This window comes from Panthera onca, chromosome C1 (assembly GCF_046562875.1).
Source record: "Panthera onca isolate mPanOnc1 chromosome C1, mPanOnc1 haplotype 2, whole genome shotgun sequence".
Taxonomy (NCBI): Eukaryota; Metazoa; Chordata; class Mammalia; order Carnivora; family Felidae; genus Panthera; species Panthera onca.
In genome coordinates, this window is record NC_138346.1 from 192,627,274 (window position 1) to 192,649,288 (window position 22,015).

General features: G+C 48.9%; 3 protein-coding genes across 4 annotated transcripts in view; 2 read left to right on the forward strand and 1 right to left on the reverse strand.

Moving 5' to 3' along the window:
- GNL2 (G protein nucleolar 2) overlaps nt 1-200 on the forward strand; it is a 25,521-nt gene extending 25,321 nt beyond the window's left edge. The window contains exon 16 of the mRNA XM_078452068.1: nt 10-200. Coding sequence (XP_078308194.1) covers nt 10-162 — 153 coding nt within the window. The 3' untranslated portion in view covers nt 163-200. The remainder of the gene's footprint in view (nt 1-9) is intronic.
- Nucleotides 160-8,984, reverse strand: DNALI1 (dynein axonemal light intermediate chain 1). 2 transcript variants are annotated; one of them, XM_060625145.2, is made up of 7 exons: nt 8,804-8,984; nt 8,108-8,253; nt 5,649-5,818; nt 4,294-4,472; nt 3,794-3,958; nt 1,831-1,906; nt 160-932 (listed from the first exon to the last, which is right to left on the reverse strand). In XM_060625145.2, the coding sequence occupies exons 1-6, from the start codon at nt 8,882-8,884 to the stop codon at nt 1,871-1,873; spliced, it is 777 nt and encodes a 258-aa protein (XP_060481128.1). In that variant the 5' UTR covers nt 8,885-8,984; the 3' UTR covers nt 160-932; nt 1,831-1,870. The 2 variants fall into 2 exon arrangements, with proteins under 2 accessions (XP_060481128.1, XP_060481127.1); XM_060625144.2 differs by lacking the exon at nt 160-932 and having other exon boundaries at nt 1,792-1,906.
- A 1,304-nt stretch (nt 8,985-10,288) lies between these two features.
- SNIP1 (Smad nuclear interacting protein 1) lies at nt 10,289-21,551 on the forward strand. Its single transcript, XM_060622797.3, has 4 exons — nt 10,289-10,589; nt 11,848-11,950; nt 18,548-19,146; nt 20,066-21,551. The coding sequence occupies exons 1-4, from the start codon at nt 10,360-10,362 to the stop codon at nt 20,328-20,330; spliced, it is 1,197 nt and encodes a 398-aa protein (XP_060478780.1). The 5' UTR covers nt 10,289-10,359; the 3' UTR covers nt 20,331-21,551.
- Nucleotides 21,552-22,015: the final 464 nt, after the last annotated feature.

Below are 22,015 nucleotides of genomic sequence, written 5' to 3' on the forward strand. Positions count from 1 at the left end.
TTTTTACAGCGGAGGCGAGCAGCGCGGCAGCAGCAACCCAGGAAAGTTGGCGTCCGCTACTATGAGACACACAACGTGAAAAACAGGAACAGGAACAAAAAGAAGACCAATGACTCAGAGGGACAGAAACACAGACACAAAAAATTCAAACATAAGCAGTAACATTTTAAAAGTTTATTAAATTATACAGAAATAGGCAATTAGAAACTGTGTTCATTTTCTTCATGCCCGGTTGGCATTTCTAAGGCCATGATGCTTTTGTTCTGAGGTTTGACAGTTGAAACCATTCACCAGTGCTGGTGAAAACAGTCTGTCCACCCCCAGGGCTTTCCGTGATGGGGTCCACTGGCACTTCTTGGTTCCTCCAGAGCGTAGCCATGTCCTGCGCGTCTGACGGAAACAGATGAGGTCTACAGAATGGAGAGCGGCATTTCTCTTAACACTGGCAATTAGCAGTTTGAAACAGAAGCGTAAAAATGAGAAAATCTCAAGGATGTAATGTATTCGGCCTAAGCTTTAAAATACGAAGAAGTGACAGCATCTTCAGTTGTCTGTCGCTGTGTCTGTTAGCTGGCCACAGGACGTAGGTGCTTGACATCCAAGGAGTCCTGGAACCAGCACACCTCAGCAGAGTTCTGTCTCGCGACGGTGACAGCCCAGCCAGGCTCTTATGGTGGGGTCTTAGAGTCCCCTCAGGGCACCCGGAGGAGGGTGGAAGCTGTGACTTCAGATCTGAGAGTAGAGCTGCGTGGGGCATGTTTGGGAACACAGCTCTTCCGGTAGGAATGCGATTCTTCCAGGGAGCCTTGGAGCCTTCACTGGGATGATGTCGGGTCAAAGCTCCACTAAGGAGAGTCCTTCTTGGCTCCTTGGGAATGCAGCTTGAGGCATTCCAACCGAGTGGACACGTCAGTGCCTCCTTAGGTGTGTTCCTTGTGAAATTTAAATGAATGAGGGAGTCATCTTGCTGCACTGGCCCACCCGGATTGCCCTAAATTAAAGCTTTGTTTCACTAACTTCCTCTTCTGGGTTTACGGGCCTCCAAACTTTGGATTTAACTTACAAGGAATACTAAAGTGCAGTCTACACGCCATAGCCTAACCATTAATAATTAGAGCTGCATGTGAGGTCTGGGTACCTCTCCAGTTGTTAAACCCCAGCCAGTTAGGGGTGTAGGGTCAGGGGTTGGTTTTCTGCAGAATAAGATGAACAAATCGGCGGGCAGGGGCCGAGGTGCGGGCAGCTCACCGGGGACCCTGTGACTTGTATTTCTTCCCAGCAAACATTTACTTTCTCAGGGCGGGTTTGACTCCGCCTTTGGCGCCTCCTCAACTGGGCAAACTGGGGAAGTGGGCGTGGCGGGCTAGGTGCGCAGGGATAAAACAACATCATATAAACCCAAATCTCCAAAACGAGCCACTAGAACTGCACTGGGGTAGGGATGGTGAAAGACGCCAAGTAAGGGAAAGACAGGCCCCAGAAGCCCAAGTTCGGGTCTAAGATGAATCGTGGACCAGGACCAGGGCAGGGAGGCAGCTTCATTTGGCTAGAAATAAGTGCCAGCGTGGAGCAGTGGCGGGAGGGCCGTTGCCTCGCCTGCGAGGGACGGGGCAGAAAGCCTGACTGCTCGGGTTGGCGAATCCCAAGGTTGGCCACGTACAGAGACTGTGCCACCTTCCGCTGCCCGGCCGAGAGCCTGGCTGCCAGACCTGGGTGTTCATGACACTGGGGCCATGTGTGACTTCTGACAAACGTGTGGGTGGTGATCAGGGGAGGGTATGGCTTGTTCACTCAGGAGACTAGCTTTTTTTTTTATTACAACGGGCTTACGATGGGGTAGCAGTGCTTGCTGAGGCCCATATGGAAATTATCACTTCTTTGGTGCAATAATGCCTTCCAGTTGGGCCTGAAAAACAAAAGCAAACTCCGTTAATTATTTGAAGTTTGCAGCCTAACAAATAGCTGAGAGGTGATAAAAGGCTCTGGGAAGAAGAATCCGACGCGGCCCCTCCAAGTGTTTTTCCCTTCATTCCCAATTCCATGTTTTCTAGATTAGCTGGTGTCTGGCTTGGCACACGGTCTTGCTACATTAGGAGAAACCGGAGCTGTCCTGGTTTCCATACAATAATGGCTCAGTGTAGAACATAAAGCATTGAAAAGGAAATTGAATAAAAGTTGTTGAAATAGTGGTTTCTCGTGGCTCAGATTTCAGGCCTGAGATGCTAAGTTAAACATTTGGCTCTCAGTTTTGGGATCCTGGGAGCTCTTGTGCTGGGACAAGAGGTTTGGGAAACAGCAATTTTTCAGCCACCGAGACAACTTGACACCCAATTAGAGAGAATTGCTACCAGTAAGTAGGGAGCTGTCCATCTTGTATGTAAAGCTCAAGGCGCTTGGGAGTTATATACTCTGCTCCTCCAGCAGCCGGTAACATAATTTACTATCATGGTGTGTGGACAGATCTTTAAGTAGGTCTATCCTGGGGACTGCAAACACTGCTTTATTTGCAGTGCAGCTTGGAGCCAATAAAAATAACTCACTTCTAAAGAGTCCTTCACCCAGGGGATGACAAGGTTGCTTGTAAATGTTAGAAAGATGCCAAGATATTCTGCTCTGCTCTGCTCTGGCTGCGGGTACTGTAGGGGGAACTGAAGAACTCGGGCTGGTGATCAAGGAACGTGGCAGATAAGGCACGCGGCTTCAGAGGCTGCTAAGTCAACAGATTCCTGGCCGGCTGTGAAGTGTCTAGCTTTTCTTGGTGAAACTCAGCAACGAGAGAATCTGTCATCCTGCACTAGCGGTTAATACAAGCCCTCTTTATCTCAAATGTCTGTCCTTGGTGTAGCCCCAAGAGGCCTGCCAATCGCAAGAATGTAAGCTTTCCATGAGACTAGGGAGGGGAGGGAGATCCACCCAGGGGCCCCTGCGGCCAGGGCCGTGGGAGACGGCCACTCAACAACAGGTCCCCTATCTAGAACAGTGGTGCGCAAACTTAGGCAAGCACCAGAATCACCTGCAGACCTGGCTAGGTTGTTGGGCCCGAACCCCCAAGTTTCTCGTTCAGTAGATCCGGAAGGGGCCCAATAATTGGTGTTTCTCCAAGTTGCCGGGTGATGCTGCCGCTGCTCTGGGGGCACAGCCTTTGAGAACCTTTAGATCCCACGGAGAGCCCGGAGTTTGGGAGGCCTGGCCCCCATCTCAGCTCAGCTGGGTAAAAGTAAACCACCGGCAAAGGGGCTTGGAGGAAAAATACCTACAGTTGAGTTCCTCTGACCACACACCCGGGCAGGGTTTCTGACTTCAAATGGTTCTTCTCCTTCCCTGCCGGCCCCAAATGCTGTGCCTCAGAGGGGGCTGCAGGCGGGATGGCACCCCCACGAAAGCCTGCTGAAGACATCCCGCCCACTCTAGGAAGGCTCCAGAATGCCAGCCGTAAAAGGAGACAAGTTCCACTCTGCCATATCCACCTCTCCTGGACGCTGGGCAACTTTTCCAAGGGCAACAAAACCATCCACTTGGAGGGACTGAGGAGCCAGGCTGAGGGGTCGTGGAAATTCAGAGCCCCCCTCCAGAGACAGAAGGGTGGAGAATCTGTGTAATGACTCCTCACCCTGCATCCCCCCCCCCCCCCCCCCCCGGCTTCCTTTAGTCCTTGGCAGTACATGTGGACAAGTATTCGGAGTCCCCTGCAGGAAACGGAGCCGTGGGGCCGGGGTGGGGGGGGGGGGGTTAGGGGGAGTTTGGGGGAGGGGGCGGGCAGGAGCCCCTCCACCCAGGCCTGCACGGGGCTCACCTTCAGCTGCTGATTCGTCCGCTTGAGGAACTGAATCTCCTCATTGTGCTTCTTCTCCTCCACCTGTCTCCTCTCGCTCTCCCGCTTCTCGGTGGCCTCGCATTTAGCCTTCTGCTCGTTCACTTGCCTCTCCAGATCTTTCTTTTCCGTTTCCAATTCTGCAATCTGAGGACAGAACCTCCCGTCATCCTGGGACGTTGCCAAGAGGATGGGGCGGTGTGAGTGCCTGGGCCTCAAGAGGGGACCTGGGACACAGCTGTCCAACCTGAGACGTGGCCCAGGTCTGTACTGCCACCCAGTGGGAGGTCAGTGACTGGCACGGCACAGCCAAGAGGAGCCAGCTCTGCCAGGACCAGGCTGAACCCCGGGGGGCGGGGGGGTGTCCTCTGAGGGGATGGCACCCTCGGTTGTCAGAATGTCGTCTGGAACAACAAGCATGTGACCCTGAGGTTGACAGAAGAGTCACAGAGGGCTGAAGCTCCAGGGTCAACCCCACTCACTTTCCTCTCCATGTCTGACTTCCCCTGTTCGGCCTGTAGCGCCTTCCTCATGCCAAAGGCCACGCTGCTCTCGTACAAGGTCTGGTAGGCGGCGATGGTCATGCGGATCTCGTCCCGGACTCGTAGCAACAGCAGTCCCCTCTCCGCACAGTTGATGGTCACCTCCCGGATCAGCTCATCTTCCAAAGCACACACACACCGAGGTCAGGAGGGCAGGCAGGAGGAAGTGCACCACGTCTCCAGCTAACCACCCACCCTCCTGGGGAGGGTGCTAGCGTGTGTCCTCTTCACCTGGAGACAGAGGCCCCAGGAGCCCTGCCATACAGCCACTGCTCTGAACTTGGCACTTGGGGGCCCGGGACAGAGGGAGACAGGCGCCCCCAGGTTTGTTTGCGGCCGTGAGGCCCATCTCTTCCACCCTCAGGCAAAACCTCCAGGGTACTAGTCATGGAAATTGGACTTTTCAGTTTGAAGGTGATGACTGCTTTATTTTTATTTTTTTTAATGTTTATTTTGGGAGAGGGACAGAGAGAGGCAGAGAGGATCCCACACTGACCGTGCAGAGCCTGCCATGGGGCTTGATCCCACGACCTGTGAGATCATGACCTCATGAGTTGGACCTCAAGACTCGGCACTCAAATGACTGAATGACCCAGGGCCCCGTGACGTCTGCTTTAAAGCAGCAGGGAAATCCTGTGTGCCCTCTAGCTGGACGGGCTTGGGGCTGGAAACAGTAGGATTTAGAGCCTGCCCACCCATCTCTTCCATAAATGCCGACCTGGAGAGCAGACCCTAATCATACACTGAAGGGAGCCTGCCAGCCCCTGCAGCTGCCTCAGGGTTTGGAGGCAGTCTGAACGTCAGAGTCCACAGGGGCCAGTGAGTTTGGTTGGGGGACAGCCATTTGACACGATCACTTAAATCGTTCATGACTGTCAGTTAACAGTAAGTTACCCTGAAATATTTCCCCGGCCCAAGGGCTGGAATATTGGTCGATGGATATGAATCTAGCACGTTAGTTGTTCCGATTTTAAAAAGTCAGCATATGCTTATTATAAAAATCTTTGAAAAGAAAAAGACTCAGAACGGAAGTTTTCATCTTACCTCCGAACATTTGCCGAGAGGTTAGGAACCGGGTTGTCAGGTCGGCGGGCAAAGAGCGGGAAGGAGGCGCGTTTGGCAGTTCCTGGGTGTGGGGCAGGTAGGGGGACACAAGACGACTCCGGGATGGGGTGGGCTTGCAGCTCAGGGACGCTCAGGGCTGGGGATTGTGCTCGAAGGGAAGGGGAGGGGGCGGCAGATGTGCGTCGGATCCCCCCCACCCCGGCCTCCACCGCGCACGCCGCGCCACTCACCGAAGCACTGCGAGTACAGCTCCCTGCGCACGGGGCAGATGCCCGTCTCCCTGGCCTGTCGCTGCTGCAGCTTCCGGTCCAGCTGCTCCTGCAGGTGCACTACATCCATCCTGGTGCTGGGAGCGCTGGACACCTGCTGGATCCATAGCTGCGTGTCTTCCACCCACTCCCTGTGGCACAGACACGGCGAGGCTGAGCAGGCCCATCGACCACAGGGTCTTCGGGACACGAGCAGAGGTGGCCCTTTGAGCTCTCTGGCTGAGCGGGAGCGAGGGGGCAGCTCGGTCCCCAGCCCGCCGCAACCCTCTACCCCCCTCTCTTCCTTGAGGAGCGTATGGCTCCAGAGCCACACCCACTAAGCCACCTCCACGGGGCCCCTAGCTGTGGGCCAACTCTACCTTCCTACGTCTCCCCGTGAAAACATCACCTGTGTTCCAGATCTTAATCTAGCAGGTTGAGGACAGATTCATGGGCATTGTTGCTTGGTTGGAACAGAAGGCCCAGTGAGAATTCCCCCACTGACTTGTGGGGTGGGAGGCACAGGGCACCATGAACCTTGCCAGCCATGAACCACTGCCAGATGTGTGCAGTGGGGAGGTGTGTGCCTGAAGGTGTGCCTATGTGGCCCCTGCCCCCAGCCCCCACTATAGTAGACCTCGTGTCAGAGGCATGGCCAGGTTCCAGAACCACGAGGAGGGAGCCTGAGGGTAGAATCACTGTGGGGGGAGGATTTCCATTTACTTATTTATTTAAAAAATGTTTTTAAATGTTTATTTTTGAGAGAGAGAGAGAGAGAGTGCACGGGGGAGGGGCAGAGAGAGAGGGAGACACAGAATCCGAAGCAGGCTCCAGGCTCTAAGCTGGCGGCACAGAGCCCGATGTGGGGCTCGAACTCATGAACTGTGAGACCATGACCCGGGCCGAAGTCGGACACTTAACCGACTGAGCCACCCAGGCACCCCGAGGATTTCCATTTTATTGATGGGAAAGAACCACCTGAAAAATCACCCCTCCCTTCTTTGACTTCCATCTCAGACGAGACTGCAGTCTCTCTTTACATCACAACCTTCAAAACCGAACTGTCAACTGATTCCATAAGAATCATCAACAAAGCATGTCAGATAGTGATCAATGCAGCTGCGGGAGGAAGAAGCAGGTTAAGGGGATGGTGAAGAAGGCAGAAGGTGGTCTTTTACAAGGATCCGCAAGGAAGGCCCCCTTGAGGAAATCACAATTGAGCAAGACCCGAGGAAAGAGACAAAGGGAATGAGGTGGACGTCAGGGGAAGAGTATCCTTAGCAGTAAGAACAGCAACCGTCAAGGCCCTGAGGGACGGTGTTTCAGAAGCAGTGAGCAGACACCCCTATGGCATTCGTACACTGAACAAGGAGAATAACAGGGGACGAGATCATGCCAGGGCTTCTGGGTCATTCTCAAGACTTTGGATTTTAGCCTGAGTCACATCGGAAACCAGTAAAGAGTTCCTGGTAGAAGACTGGCATGATCTGGCTTGTGATTTCGGGGCTGTTCGGAGGATACATCGTAGGGGCAAAGAGTGGAAGCAAGGTTTTCAGACAGGAGGCCACTGTAGGTGACAAACAGTGACTAGGAACAAGATGGTGGAAGCAGAGGCAGTGGGAAGTGGTTGGATTGGGGATGTCCGGTTTTTATTTATTTATTTATTTTTTGGTTTTTTTTGTTTGTTTGTTTGTTTTTGATTCAGAGAGAGACAGAGCATGAACGGGGGAGGGTCAGAGAGAGAGGGAGACAGAATTGGAAGCAGGCTCCAGGCTCTGAGCTGTCAGCACAGAGCCCGACATGGGGCTCGAACTCATGGACCATGAGATCGTGACCTGAGCTGAAGTCAGACGCTCAACCGACGGAGCCACCCAGGCGCCCCTGGGGGGGGCGGGGGGGGGGGGATGTCCGTTTGAAGGCGGAGCCAAAACAAGTTGATGAAGGATAGGACGTGTGATGTGAGAGACCAAAAGGAATGCAAAGTGGCCTGAGCTACTAGTAGAAAGGAGAAGACTGGGGACGAGTAGGTGGGGAGAGGGACGCCTTGTGATTTCGTTTGGACATGCTGAAGGGTGAGATGTCTATGAGGCACCTTCATGAAGATAATGAGAAAGCAGTAGAACATATGGGTCTGGAGTTTCGAGGAAAGGACAGGGCTGGGGACAACACATTTGGGAGCCATCAGCATATAGATGGTATTTAAAGCCGCAGGCTTGGGTTAGAGCACTTGGGAAATGAGGATGGCAGAGAAGAGGTCCCCCCATCCTCCCAGGATCCAGCCATCTGCAAGCTCTAGGAGTTCTGGGATGCTGGGAGGAAATCCTGGCCAGGAACAGAGACAGGGTGCCTCTTCCTAAGTTGCAGAGCACTGGAATGCAAAACCTGGGCTTTCTGTCAGCCACCGCTCCCACTTTTTTTTTTTTTTTTTTTTTTTTTTTTACCTTGGGGGCAGAATGGCATTCAAGATTTCTTCTGCCTGCTTCGTAGGATCTGGGACACAGGATGTTGAGGGAACCTTGGTCTTTGGTGGCTGTGGGACTGGACCCGAGGGTCCAGGCTGCTGGGGGCTGACTTTCAGCGGCCGTGCCTGAGAAGAGACAAGATAGGGCAGGAGGTCATTCAGGCACTGGAATCCACACATCCAAGCCCTCGGGGTTGCTCCAGGTCTACTCAACACCCCTCCCCTCTTCCCAGCTCACTTCCCCCATCTCTCCTCTGGTCAGAAGTTGTGTCTTAGCGGAAGGAAGCCATGAAGAGTCTTTGGTCCCACCCTGACCCAAGGCTTGTATCTCCTGGAACGACGTTTCTGGCAAGGGTGCTCAGCCCTCTGCTTTCACGCCTCTAGTGATGGAGCAGTCACCACCAGATCCGTTCTTGGACCAGGCTACTTATGAAAAAGGGTGAGCCCCATCCATCTCTTTGACTTCCTTTCTCATCCTAAATCTGCCCTCTGGGGTCCCCCATCTGGGTTTCTTGTTCCGCTCTCCCATCCTCCTTCCCCCATCCCAGTTCCCTTCTCTTCCAGTTGCTGCAAACCTTATCCCTCGGGAGTCCCCCTCCTCAACGCCGGGACCTTTCTGTACCCGAGCTTCCAGGCTCCCCCGCCCCCTGAGACGCCCCCTGAGACCCCTCCTTACTTTGGGGCTCCGCTTCTCCGTGTTTCGGCTCACCAACACCGGGGTGTCATACTTGAGCAGAGAGTCCGCAGGGGGGATCATGGCGGCGACGGGGGTAGTAGTCCAGCGGCAGCCCCTCAAATATGCGCCTTGTTTGCCGTCTCCATGGAAACCTCCTCTCCCGGCCTCATGGCCTGGGCGGGGCCTCGGAGTGGGGCGGGGCCAGCAGCGCGCGAGTTTCCGAGCAGCCTTCCGGAAGAATTCTCCTTGTGCTTAGTTTGTCAGGCCTCCTGTTCAGCGAGTCGCCTTGATACTCTTGGAAGCAGGCAAAACAGGAGTTCAAGTTCCTGCGCTTCATCTTGCTCGCAAGTTGAATGAGGTGGCAGGTCACCCTCTCAGCCCCCCAATTTTGTCACCTGCAAAATGGGAGTCATGTGACTCCTGAGTGAAGGGTTCAGGAGATTTCCAGAGGAAGCCACCTAGTGGGCCCAAGTTTTATTTATTTATTTATTTATTTATTTTTAAATATTTATTTCTGAGACAGAGAGAGAGCATGAGTGGGGAAGGGGCAGAGAGAGAGGGAGACACAGAATCAGAAGCAGGCTCCAGGCTCTGAGCTGTCAGCACAGAGCCCCACGCAGGGCTCGAACTCACAAACCGTGAGATCATGACCTGAGCCACCCAGGCGCCCCTAGTGGGGCCAAGTTTAAGAGACTCTTAAAAACAGAACAAACTGAGGGTTGACGGGGGTGGGTGATGAGTATTGAGGAGGGCATCTTTTGGGATGAGCTCTGGGTGTTGTATGGAAACCAATTTGACAATAAATTTCATATTAAAAAAACTAAAAAATAAAAATAAATAAATAAATAAATAAGTATTTCTTTTGCGGGGACCCCTGGATGGCTCAGTGAGTGGGGTGGAGCGTGTGACTTTTGATCGCGGGGTTGAGTTCGAGCCGCACCATTGGGTGTAGAGATTACTTGAAAAAAAAATTTTTTTAAGTATTTGTTTTTAACGAAATGGAGAAATGACAACATAACAGAAAGTTCAAGAACAGAGGGGTAAATACTAATGATTTGCCCACTGGCTGCCAGCTGCGACTGCATTTCCGTCTCTTTTTAAGTTCGTGTTTCCAAAGATAAACGTAATCACAGTTTGCACACTATTTTTTATCCCGTTTCATTCGTTGAACAAGTCAGAGATTCCTCTGTCACAGTGTGTAAATAGCATTGAGAATGGCGACAGACCACCGATCGGCTGGCTAAACAGTTTCCTCCTGGTGGGCATTCAGATTGCCTCTGTGTTTAGTAATTACTAATAATGCCGCCACAAACAGCTTCGAGAGTAGTTTTTCTCCAGAAGTTTGCTTTTGACACCTTAAAACTCCCGCCAACGGGACCGGGCCCGTACAGCCCCGCCCTCCGCCGAAGAGTCGCGATCACGTGCTTAGCTCTCCGCCGCGAGGGTTTCTGGGAGAACACGGACCCGGAAGCGGAAGTCCAGGGGTCACCCGTCATTTCCTTTAGTGAGAGGAGCGCAACGGCTCTCTTTTTCCTTTGCTCGGCTGATATCTCAGCATGAAGGAGGTAAAGAGCGAGCGGGAGCGAGGGAGCCGACGGAGGCACCGCGACGGGGACATGGTGGCGGCGGCGGCGGTGGTGGTGAAGGTGAAGCAGGAGCGCCTCAGCCCGGAAGCCGTGCCTCCCGCCCACCGCCGCCCAGATTCCTCTGGCGGTAGCGCGTCCCCGCCGGCCGGCGAGCCGGGCCGCCCTGGTCACCGAGGGAACCGAGCCCGAGGAGGTAGCCGGTAAGTGGGAAGGCGCCCGGGACGGACTTGGGTCGGGCTCATTGAGAAAGGACAGGGCTAGCGTGAGAAACACACCTTGAATGCTGAGCGCAGCAGCTTGGATTTAATCCTAAGGTGGTGGAAGTGACCCGGTCGTGCTTGTGCTAAAGAATGTTTACTCCGGTACGTGTCACTTGCGTTAAGCGCCTGATGCCTAATGGGCAGGATCCCCGCCCCGTCCTTCATCCCTGTGCCCAGCACGTGCCCGAGTACGGCCCAGCAGATAGCATTGATCAAGTTGAAATAAAAGATTTGCTCCATCTGTCTACAAATGGAGTGCTGTCGTTGGCTTTCCACTGATCTGCCTCCAGATGTTTCCCGTCGAGAGCCTAAGCGACCTACCTGGTAGAGGTTTAGAAGAAAAATGGTCTCTTGATAGACCCGTTGATTTGTTCTTTCAACATAGTTTTTACTGCCTGTTAAAGACTGCCCTGGGTACTGGGGCCTCAAAGGTGAAGGAGATGGGCCGTGTCTGCCCTCGCGAAATTGATGTGCTCTCAACTTGAGACAAAGTAACAGAAAATAGTGTCAGTTAGTAACCAGTGTTAGGAAGAGGTTAAAACAGGAATGGGATAGAGCTTGAAGGCAAGTGAGAGAAGGCCTCTCTGAAAAGGTGCCATTTGAGTTGAGACCCAAATAAGAATAATCTAGCCTTGTAAGGATCCAGGCTGAGGAGACCCTACGTGCCACGAACCTGAAGCAGAATGAACGTGATTGTTCTAGAAATAGAAAAAAGAGCACAAACCGTCTAGTGATCAAGGAGAGCGTGGTGGGAGTGAGGTGGGAGAGGGAGGAGATAGAGCCAGCGGACTTGGTGACGGGTGGAGGTGATTGTTGAGGGGGGGGGGGTGGGTAGGGAGCCGCTGGTGGTGACAGAAAAGAGAGTCAAGGGTGTCTTCTGGGTTTTTGGCTTGAGCAGGGTGCATGGTGGTGCCAGTTACTGAGATGGCAGAGACCGAGGGAGGAAAGGGTGTCGAGGGGTTGGGACGCAAGGATTGTGCTCTGTGAGGACGTTCAGCAGGCAGCTGTGTATGTGGGTCTGGAACGCCAGGAAGACGTCAAGGCTTGGAGAGTGGAGCCCCTGCCTCCTTTAGTGTGAAAAGCAGAGGCGTTCACAGATGTGCTGTTTGTGTTAGTAGGTAAGCTTGATACTTGAAGTGAATTTATATGGGGGAAGGGAAATTGAGATAAAACCCTGTGTGTGCCATGCTCTGAAAAGGTCCCCAGCCAAAAAGAAAAACAAGTCCTCAGGGAGAAGAAGCAAGTCTCCACGAAGTAAGAGAAGCCGAAGCCCTCACCACTCGACAGTCAAAGTGAAGCAGGTAAGTGCGTTGAGATGTTTTGCTACTAGGTGCAAATCTAGAGCCTCTTCCCATCATAACTAAAGAGTGCTTTGTATGTGTTTTACCTGTACCTGTGATGGGCTTTTCTAGAAACTGGCTTTTTGTGCTTGTTTTCTGCTTGTTTATTAAGCTAAACTTTTTTAAGATCCTTGTTGATTCACATTCAGTTGTAAAAAAGGAAACGCAGAGGTACTCTCTTTACCTTGTTACTCCCGCCGGCACCGTCTTACAGAATTCGGGGACAGTATCACAAGGAGAATGCTGACGTCGCTGTAGTCAAGACGCGAAACATTTCCATCACCACAACGACCCATCCTGTTGTCCTTTTATAGTCCCGCCCACATCCCTCCCACCCTTAGCCCTCAAGTCCCGGCAACTTCTCATCTGTTCTCCAGTTCTATAGTGTTGTCACTTCAAGAGCGTTATGTAAATGGAGTCATACGCATCACCTTTAGGGCTTGGCTCTTTTCACTCAGCACGGTTCTTCGGAGATCCGTTCAGGTTGTATCTGTCGTTAGTTCGTTCCTCTTTATTGCTGAGTGACACTCAGTGGTGTGGGTTTAACCATTTGCCCACTAAAGAACATCGGGGTTGTTTGCAGTTTGGGGCTGTTACATAGAAGGTTGTGATGGCACATTTGTGTACGGGTTTTTGTGTGGACATGTCTTCATTTCTCTGGGATCAATGCCCACGAGTGCAGTCGTTAGATTGTAAGGTCGTTGCCAGACCGTGTTCCGGAGTGTCTGGCTGCATTAGTTTGCTAGGGCTCCCATAACAAAACACCGCAGACTGGATGCTTGAAGCAACAAAAGTGAATTTTCTCATAGCTCTGGAGGCTAAAAGTCCCAAGTTCAAGGTGTCAGCAGGTTTGCTTTCTCCGGAGGCCTCTTTCCTTGGCTTGCAAATGGCTGCCTTCTTGGCTGTGTCCTCACGTGGGCTTTCCGTCGTGGGCTCATCCCTGGTGTCTCTCTTCGTGTAAGCATAGCAGTCATATTGGATTAGGGCTTTGCTGGCATTTTAACTTAACCATGTCTTTAAAGACCTTATCTCAAAAAAAAAAGAGAGAGAGAGAGAGAGAGAAAGAAAGAAAAGAAAGAAAGAAAGAAAGAAAGAAAGAAAGAAAGAAAGAAAGAATGAATACAAGAAATTCCACAAAAATGGTTACATTCGGAGGATGGGGTTGGGACTCGACATGAATGCATCTTGGGGGTACACGATTCAGTCCATGACCGTGGCCGTGCTGCTTCACGTTCCCACCGGTACTGTGCGTGACCCACTTTCTCTGCATCCTCCCTGCTGCATTCTCAGCACGTGGTGTTGAGGTGTTTTTGTTTCAGCCATTCCAGCAGCCGTATAACGATATCTCATTGCGATTTTAATTTGCATTTCCTTGATGGCTAACGATGCTGAACGTCGTTTCATGTGTTCATTTGTCATCTGTGTATCCTGTCTGGTGAAACGTCCCTTCGTGGCTTTTGCCTGTTTTCTAGTTGGTATATTTGCTTCCTTACTGGTGAGTTATAGACTTCTTTGTATATTCTAGATACTAGGCCTTTTTGGGTATGTGATTGGCAAATACTTCCCTTCAGTCTTGTATCTTGTCTTTTTCTTCACACAGCAGGGTTTTTCTCAGAGCAAAAATGTTAAATTGTCATGAAGTTCAGCTTGTCAGCTTTTACTTTTTATGTTTTATGGATCGTGCTTTTGGCGTCATGTCTAAGAACTTTATGCCTCGCTCTGGATCCCGAAGACGTGTTTTTTTCCCTACAAGTTTTACATTTAAGTTCATGATTTGAGTTTGTTTTGATATAAGGTGCAAGGCTTGGGTTGAGGTTCATTTTTTGTCTTGCCGTCCTTGAATTGCTTTTGTTCCTTAATCAGTTGGGGGTATGTGCATGGGTTTATTTCTGATTCTGTGTTCTGTTCCACTGATCTCTCTCATTCTGCCAATACCACACAGTCTTGATTATTGTCACTATATAGTAAGTTTTGAAATTGGGTAGATGGATTCCTCTTTGTTTCTTCTTCTTAAAAATGGCTTAGCTTTACTAGTTTCTTTGTCTTTCCGTATAAATTTTAGAACAATCTTGTCTGTGTCTAAAAAAAAATCTTGCTAGGATTTGGATAGAAATCACATGAAGCTGTATTTTGGGAAAAATTGGCTTTTTACTAGATTGACTCTTCCAATCCATGAACACTGTACGTGTCATTTGTTTGGATCTTTTTTTTTTTTTTTTAATTCTTTTAAAGTATGTATGTATGTATTTATTTTGAGAGAGAGCGCGCACGTATGCACGTGCACATGCACGAGTGGGGGTAGGGGAGAGAGGGTAGGGGAGAGAATCCCAAGCAGGCCCCACGCTCAGCACGGAGCCAGACTCAGGGCTCAATCTCACAAACTGAGATCGTGACCTAGGCCGAAACCAAGAGTCATGTGCTCAATGGACTGAGCCACCCAGGTGCCCCTATTTAGATCTTTGATTTATTTCTTCCGTGTTTATAATTTTCAGCATTCAAGTTCTACGTAAATTTTGTTAGATTACACAAAGTTTTTTCTTTGGTGGAGTGATGGTGAGTGATACTTTAAACTGCAGTCCACATGTTCTGTTCGTTGCTAATGTATAGAAATATAATGAGTTTTTGGGGTGCCTGTTTGGGATTCTCTCTCTCTCTGCCCCGCCCCCTGCTCACGTTGTGCTCTAGTGTTCTCTCTCTTTCTCAAAATAAATAAACTTGAAAAACATATATGTATAATTGATTTTTGTGTTTTTGTTATATCCTGTGACCTCATTGAACTCAACTTCTTTATTCCAGGAGGACTTTTTTGTAGATTCTTGGGGTTTTTTTTTATATAGACCATCATATCTTCATATAGAGGCAGTTTTATTTGTTCCTTTACAGTCTGTATGTGTTTTATTTCCTTGTCTTGCCTTATTGTATTAGCTAGGACTTCCAGCACTATGTCGAATAAGAGTAGTGAGAGCAGACACCCTTGCTTTGCCCTCAATCTTGAGAGACAAGCATTCAGTCTTTTTAAAGAAATTCTGTTAACAGCATGCAATAGGCATTAAGAAAATGTATTTTCGTGTTAATTTGACAGGCTGTGGGTCAGCTTTCTGCTACCTTAAAGATACAAGGCCAGGCAGCCTTGATGGTCTGCATATAAATTGATCAGGCCCTGCCCTAGCTGTCTCAGGATACAGCCACGAGAACCACACCACCCACACTAGGCCTGTCAAACCACTTGTACTTCTTCAGGTTTTTGTTTTTTTCAGTGCACAACTGGCAGCCCTTTACCTGTGGTTTCTAAATGAACATTTTACAATAAATCCTGAGACTTTTATTTATTTTTTATTGTTTTAATGTTTTTTATTTATTTTTGAGAGAAAGACAGAACGTGAGGGGGGAAGGGGTGGAGAGAGAGAGGGAGACAGAATCCGAAGCAGGCTCCAGGCTCTGAGCTGTCAGCACAGATCCTGACGTGGGGCTTGAACCCATGAACCGTGAGATCATGACCTGAGCCGAAGTAGGACACTCAACTGACTGAGCCACCCAGGTTCCCCAAATCCTGAGACTTTTAGAATGGAACTTTGCCGGGGCACCTGGGTGGCTCAGCCAGTTAAGCGTCCGACTTTGGCTCCTGTCACGATCTCAGAGCTCATGAGTTTGAGCCCGTGTTGGGCTCTGTGCTGACAGCTCAGAGCTGGAGCCTGCTTCTGATTCTGTGTCTCCATCTCTCTCTGCCCCTCCCCTGCTCATTCTCTCTCTCTCTCCCTCTCAAAAATACATAAAAACATTTAGAATGGAACTTTTCTGTGCTTATTGTTTTTGAAGTATCTTTTTTTTTTTTTTTTAATTTTTTTTTTTTTTCAACGTTTTTCATTTATTTTTGGGACAGAGAGAGACAGAGCATGAACGGGGGAGGGGCAGAGAGAGAGGCAGACACAGAATCGGAAACAGGCTCCAGGCTCCGAGCCATCAGCCCAGAGCCTGACGCGGGGCTCGAACTCACGGACCGCGAGATCGTGACCTGGCTGAAGTCGGACGCTTAACCGACTGCGCCACCCAGGCGCCCCTGAAGTATCTTTATTTGCTTATCTGTGCTAACTTCCCTCCTGACCTTAAATTATCTCTTTAAAAGCTAATTTCTGTGTATTAATCAGCTGGAAACTTGGAAGTGACTTTCAAGCAAAAGGGCTTGACAGTTGAAACTCAGTGACTTTCACATGGGTTAATCCTAAGGAGGAAGGCACACAGCCTGTGACTTAGGCATGACTTGTGCTTGCAGGTATTCTTTTCTCCACCACTGAACGACCATTTAATAAATAAATTTATCGATTGCGTGCTCATTGTAAGAACACCCAAGTATGTAAAATGAAAGGTGAGAGTATGGCATATGTAATGTGTGGTTACTTCTCCTGTTATCCCCAATTGCAGCCCCCAACAGAAAAATCACCTGAGTCCCCAGAGGCAACCATTTTATTTCTTACTTATTTTATTTTCCTTTTTTAACTTTTTAAATGTTTATTTAGTTTTGAGAGAGAGAGAGGGACAGAGCGTGAGCTGGGGAAGGGCAGAGAGTGGGGGGGAGACACAGAATTGGAAGCAGATGCAAGGCTGTGAGCTGTTAGCACAGAGCCCAACATGGGGCTCAAACTCCCGAACTGTGAGATCATGACCTGAGCCAAAGTTGGATGCTTAACTGACTGAGCTACCCAGGTGCCCCAGAAGCAACCATTTTAATAGTTTGATATTTATTCTTCAAGACTCCATTACTTTTTTCCTTTATGTTTTAGTATGTGTCTTAACTTGCAGTTGTTTGGGGGAGGGGCAGAGGGAGGGGCATAGAGGATCCGAAGTGGGCTCTGTACAGACAGCAGAGAACCCGACATGGGGGCTTGAACTCATGAACCACGAGATCATGACTTAAGCTGAAGTCAGACACTCAGCTGACTGAGTCACCCAGGTGCTCCCATACAGTTTTTTGTTTTAATGTTTATTTTTGAGAGAGAGAGAGAGAGAGAGAGAGAGAGAGAGTGTGTGTGTGTGTGTGTGTGTGTGTGTGTGTGTGTGTGTGTGTTTGAGTGGGAGAGGGGCAGAGAGAGAGGGAGACACAGAACCCGAAGCAGGCTCCAAGCTCTGAGCTCTCAGCGTAGAGCCCAGTGCGGGGCTCAAACCCATGGACTGCAAGTTCATGACCTGACCCGAAGTCGGACGAAGTTGGATCATGAACTGACTGAGCCACCCAGGCACCCCGCAGAATTTTTAATTAAAAAATGGAACCATATTATATATACCATACTGCTTATCAATAATTGAAATTTTAGTTATTTTGTATTATCTGGTTATGTAATTTGTCATATTTTTTTCTTTAGTTTTTGCTAATTTTGCTTGGTCTACACGTATTTGAAATGAAGACTGAGAATTAGTCATTGGAATAGTGCGTGTATACAGCCTTATGGGAATTAGAATTCACAGGAGGTGGGGGTGATGACCCAGAGTCTGTGGCTTGTTGTGACTCATTTAATCAGGGATAAAGGACATAATGAGATTAGTCCTGGCAAATGTACTCAAGGTAAGTGGTGGCGGCAAGCTTGTGAATATCTTAAGGTAGGAGTGATAGGCATTGGAAACCCCCTCTTGATGCTTGTCTTGGAGGCTAAAAAGTCTCAAAAACCAGAGTCCTGCTCGGAGTAAGCAGGCCCACTCTTGAGAGTGGGCGGCCAGGAGAAGGCCTTGGGAGCCCGGGAGGCGGTGAGAACTCAGTGCTCAGGTGTACCTTTTTACCCTTTCCGGGTGGGGTAGCCTTGCTTATAGTGTGCGGGGCTCTGTCTTGAACTCTGATGCTTTGGTTATTAGTAAGGATAAGCTTATTATATTCATGTGTTCATTAGATACTTAATTGTTATGAAAAGACATGTTAATATCTTTTGCCTATTTTCTGTTGAATTATTTGTGTTACTGATTTATTTTTTTTAATGCTATATTAATAGATGTTATATGTTGCAAACATTTTATATCAGGCTCATTTTCAATACTGAGTCTTTTTCAAGAAACCGTGGTATGTTTCTTCATTTTTTCAGGTTTTTAAAAACCATCTATCAGTAAATTTTTATAGGTTTCTTTTTACATGCCTTGCATATTTCTTAAGTGTATTCCTGAGTATTGAATATTTTTTATTATTGTTGAAATGAGATCTTTTAAAATTATAATTACTTTTTTTTTCATTTTTGACACAAGAGGAAACTTTCTTTCTTCACATGTTTATCTTGTACGTGACTACTTAACTGTCTCTGTTAGCTGTATTTTCTGTATGTGCTTCCTTACAAGTTTGCCAATAGCTCCATTTATTTCTAGGGCTCTGAACTTGGGCTTGCAGTGTTAGAGCTGTAGTTGGTGACAGCATGGAAATAGTCTGTGTAGCCTTGCAAGGGAACATAACCACCGCTGCCCACCTTATTTCTGTGGGACATTTTGCTCTGAGTGCCAAAGTCCAAATCACAAATGACTTTTTGAATGCAGCTTGTTCACAGGTTGCGGGCTGCCTTTAATTTACTGGATCTTTTTGAATTTCAGGAACGCGAGGATCATCCCCGGAGAGGACGGGAAGATCGGCAGCACAGGGAACCATCAGGCCAGGAACACAGGCGAGCTAGGAACAGTGACCGTGACAGACACAGGGGCCATTCCCACCAGAGGAGAAGCTCTAATGAGAGGCCTGGGAGTGGGCAGGCTCAGGGACGGGACCGAGACATTCAGAACCTCCAGGCTCAGGACGCAGAGCGGGAGTTTTACAATGCCCGACGACGGGAGAATCGCCAGAAGAACGAAGTTAGTGCCGGCGGTAATGAGCCTCAGGAGTTGGCTCCCCGACCTGGTGGCAACAGTAAGGACAAAGAGGCGCCCGCTAAAGAAAAGCCAAGCTTTGAACTTTCTGGGGCACTTCTTGAGGATACCAACACTTTCCGGGGTGTCGTCATTAAATACAGTGAGCCCCCAGAAGCACGGATCCCCAAAAAACGGTGGCGCCTCTACCCCTTTAAAAATGATGAGGTGCTTCCCGTCATGTACATCCATCGGCAGAGCGCCTACCTCCTGGGCCGGCACCGCCGCATAGCGGACATCCCAATCGATCATCCCTCCTGCTCAAAGCAGCACGCGGTCTTTCAGTATCGGTGAGTGTTTGTAGGAAGAACCAGGAGTGTGGGTAGACGCCGACAGTGTCAGGATTACTAACATTTGTGTACACATGCTTGCGGCAGAATGCCACACTCCTCGGATCTAATCTTTGTCTTAGATTATGTGTGTGGCATCTGTGTTAGCCGCGTCTGTATTTGGCAGTTTGTGGAGTGCGTCTGTTACCGTTTGGTGCTCGTGACAATCCTGTGAGGAGGACAGGTCACACATCAATATCCCCATTTGACAGGTGTGAAGACTGAAGGTCAGCTTCGGAGTTAGCGCCCTTGATGCTGGAGTCAAAATGCACTGCTTTATTCCCGTTGGGACAGGAGATAAGACAGGTTGAAACATGGGTGAAAGAAGCATCGTGTTGATTATAAACAGCACAAAAGTGTTTCTTCTTTTTCTTTTCCTTTTTAAATTTTTTAACATTTATTTATTTTTGAGAGAGAGAGAGAAAACGAGCAGGGGAGGGGCAGAGAGGGAGACACAGAAACCGAAGCAGGCTCCAGGCTCTGAGCTATTGGCACAGAGCCTGACACAGGGCTCGAACCCATGGACCATGAGATCATGACCGGAGCCAAAGTCAGGTGCCCAACTGACTGAGCCACCCAGGCGCCCCTAAAAGTGTTTTTTATTAATCACAACAAGAGGTCTTGGATTCTGATGTTAAACTTTTGATCTGCTATGAATTTCCTGGTCCACTCCCTCAGCAACCAGTTCCCACCTTTTCTACTAAGTATATTTATTAACTTGCTCGTAATTTCAAAATCCAGGGCCATACCATTCCCTTGATTTCCTGGAGTTGACTCGAACTATGTTCAAGCCAGGTAATTGACATCCTGTGTTAGGAAAATACGGGAGGGCCTCGAGACGGGATTTTACTCACAGGTTTCTCTCTTTTATCTCTGCTAGGCTTGTGGAATATACCCGTGCTGATGGTACAGTTGGCCGAAGGGTGAGGCCCTACATCATTGACCTTGGCTCAGGCAATGGAACATTCTTGAATAACAAGCGCATTGAGCCACAGAGATACTATGAGCTAAAGGAAAAGGACGTACTTAAATTTGGGTTCAGCAGCAGAGAGTATGTCCTGCTTCACGAGTCCTCTGACACCTCCGAAGTAGACAGGAAAGAAGATGAGGATGACGAGGAGGAGGAGGAAGTATCTGACAGCTAGCAAACTAAGAACCAACCCAAACTCTGGAGAGACCTCTTCTTTCTTTGAAGGTTTTGGGATTGACTCAGAGAGTACAAGGGTGCTCTCTGTAATGCCTCTTATTGCCTTAAGTCTTTCCTCTGTTGCTGACCAGCCTATGTTCTAGTATAAGAAAACTGACCTATGTTCGGTTGAACTTTTTCCTGTGGCGCATCAGCCACTCGCCTATGGGCATTTGTTTTCAGAACAGTCTCACCAACACATCGTGTTTCAGTAGAAGCATTGTGGCTTTAGTTGGTGCTTCCAGAACTGCTGCCTAGGAGACTATAAACCCTTGGATAAAGGGGAACTGTGGCTTGTTCTCTTTGTACAGTTACTTTATTTATATAGCTGTTAAGCTTCATGGACTGGGTTTGTTTTTGTTTTGGGGGCAACCCCCTGAACAGAGAATCTTACTAAGCTTTGGTTGTCACCAAAACAGCCTCCAGTATATACCAAAGCTTTGACCTGGTTGAGCTCTTGAGTCACAGAAGTTGATTTTTGCACTTCATTTTGGGGGGGAGGGGTGGGAATGTACCACATGACCTCATTATTGATTATTGGACTTGAACAGATGCTTTATGGAACCTGCTTCAGCATGGACTGTATAGGAAGGTCCTGGCTTCTGCCAGTGGGTGCTGATGTAATGTCACAAGAAGCTGAACTGGAGCATAGATCTGTTTCTTGTGAAGAGTTCTGATTTCTCCATAGAGCATGTACAGAACAATTTTGATCATCTGTTCAACTTTGCATTTTCATTCAAATGTTATCTCCTTCCTTCTTTGCAAAACAGTGTCAGTTTCGTAGCAGGGTCCTTGCTTTATTCTAACAACATATGTATATGTCTAAAGGAGGTTGTGTAGTTTACACATTTCATCTTTTCAAAAACTGTTCAGAGAGGTTGTATTTATCTTCCCAAGGCCAGAAAGCAAGGGAATTGCCCTGTTTCCTAATTTTCCACCAGAGGAATATGTGTAAGTAGCAGAGTCCTAACTACTTGCATATATCGTGTGTTTGTGCGTATGTGTGTATATATAACATTGCGTGTGAAAGAGCTGCATATTGATTTTCATATGGGAATGTTTTGTGACGTAAATGTAATACTACATTATAGGCAAAGGCCTCCCTGCATTTGAAGAGCAGGTTTTCATTTATATGTATTTTTGGGATAAAAAAATAACAATAATAAAATTTGTAAATACAGCCCCATTTCAAAAGGTTATCCTTTCCTAGCATAGAGGGCCTTGTGTTTATAGGGCCATTTGCAGCTATGGGAATCTTAGTATTTGCGAGGTAAAAATAGCTAGTTGCAGGGGCTGACTTGGGAGGGGCAGGGGTGACACCAGGAAGAGTGAACTTGGGACCAGCAGCAGCTCTGCAAGCCAGACCCTCACATGTCAGCGAGTGAGTGCTAGTCCTGTTGAAGCAGCAGTGTTTTCTGAATTAGCAGTGAAGGGGTTTTCCTTTCCAGAACAGTCCGTTGGGGCAGGTTATACATAGCAGGTCTTGCCCCAGTTGACCCCTGTCCCTGCTCTGTTGCCCTCAGGTGGTCACCTGGCGGGAGAAAGGAGCGGCAATGCAACTTGGTGCTGCCATCTGCCTTCCTCTTTGAAAAGTATGATGTTGTTAGATTGTCTTCTTCACCATTGTTTTTCCGTTGAGGTCCC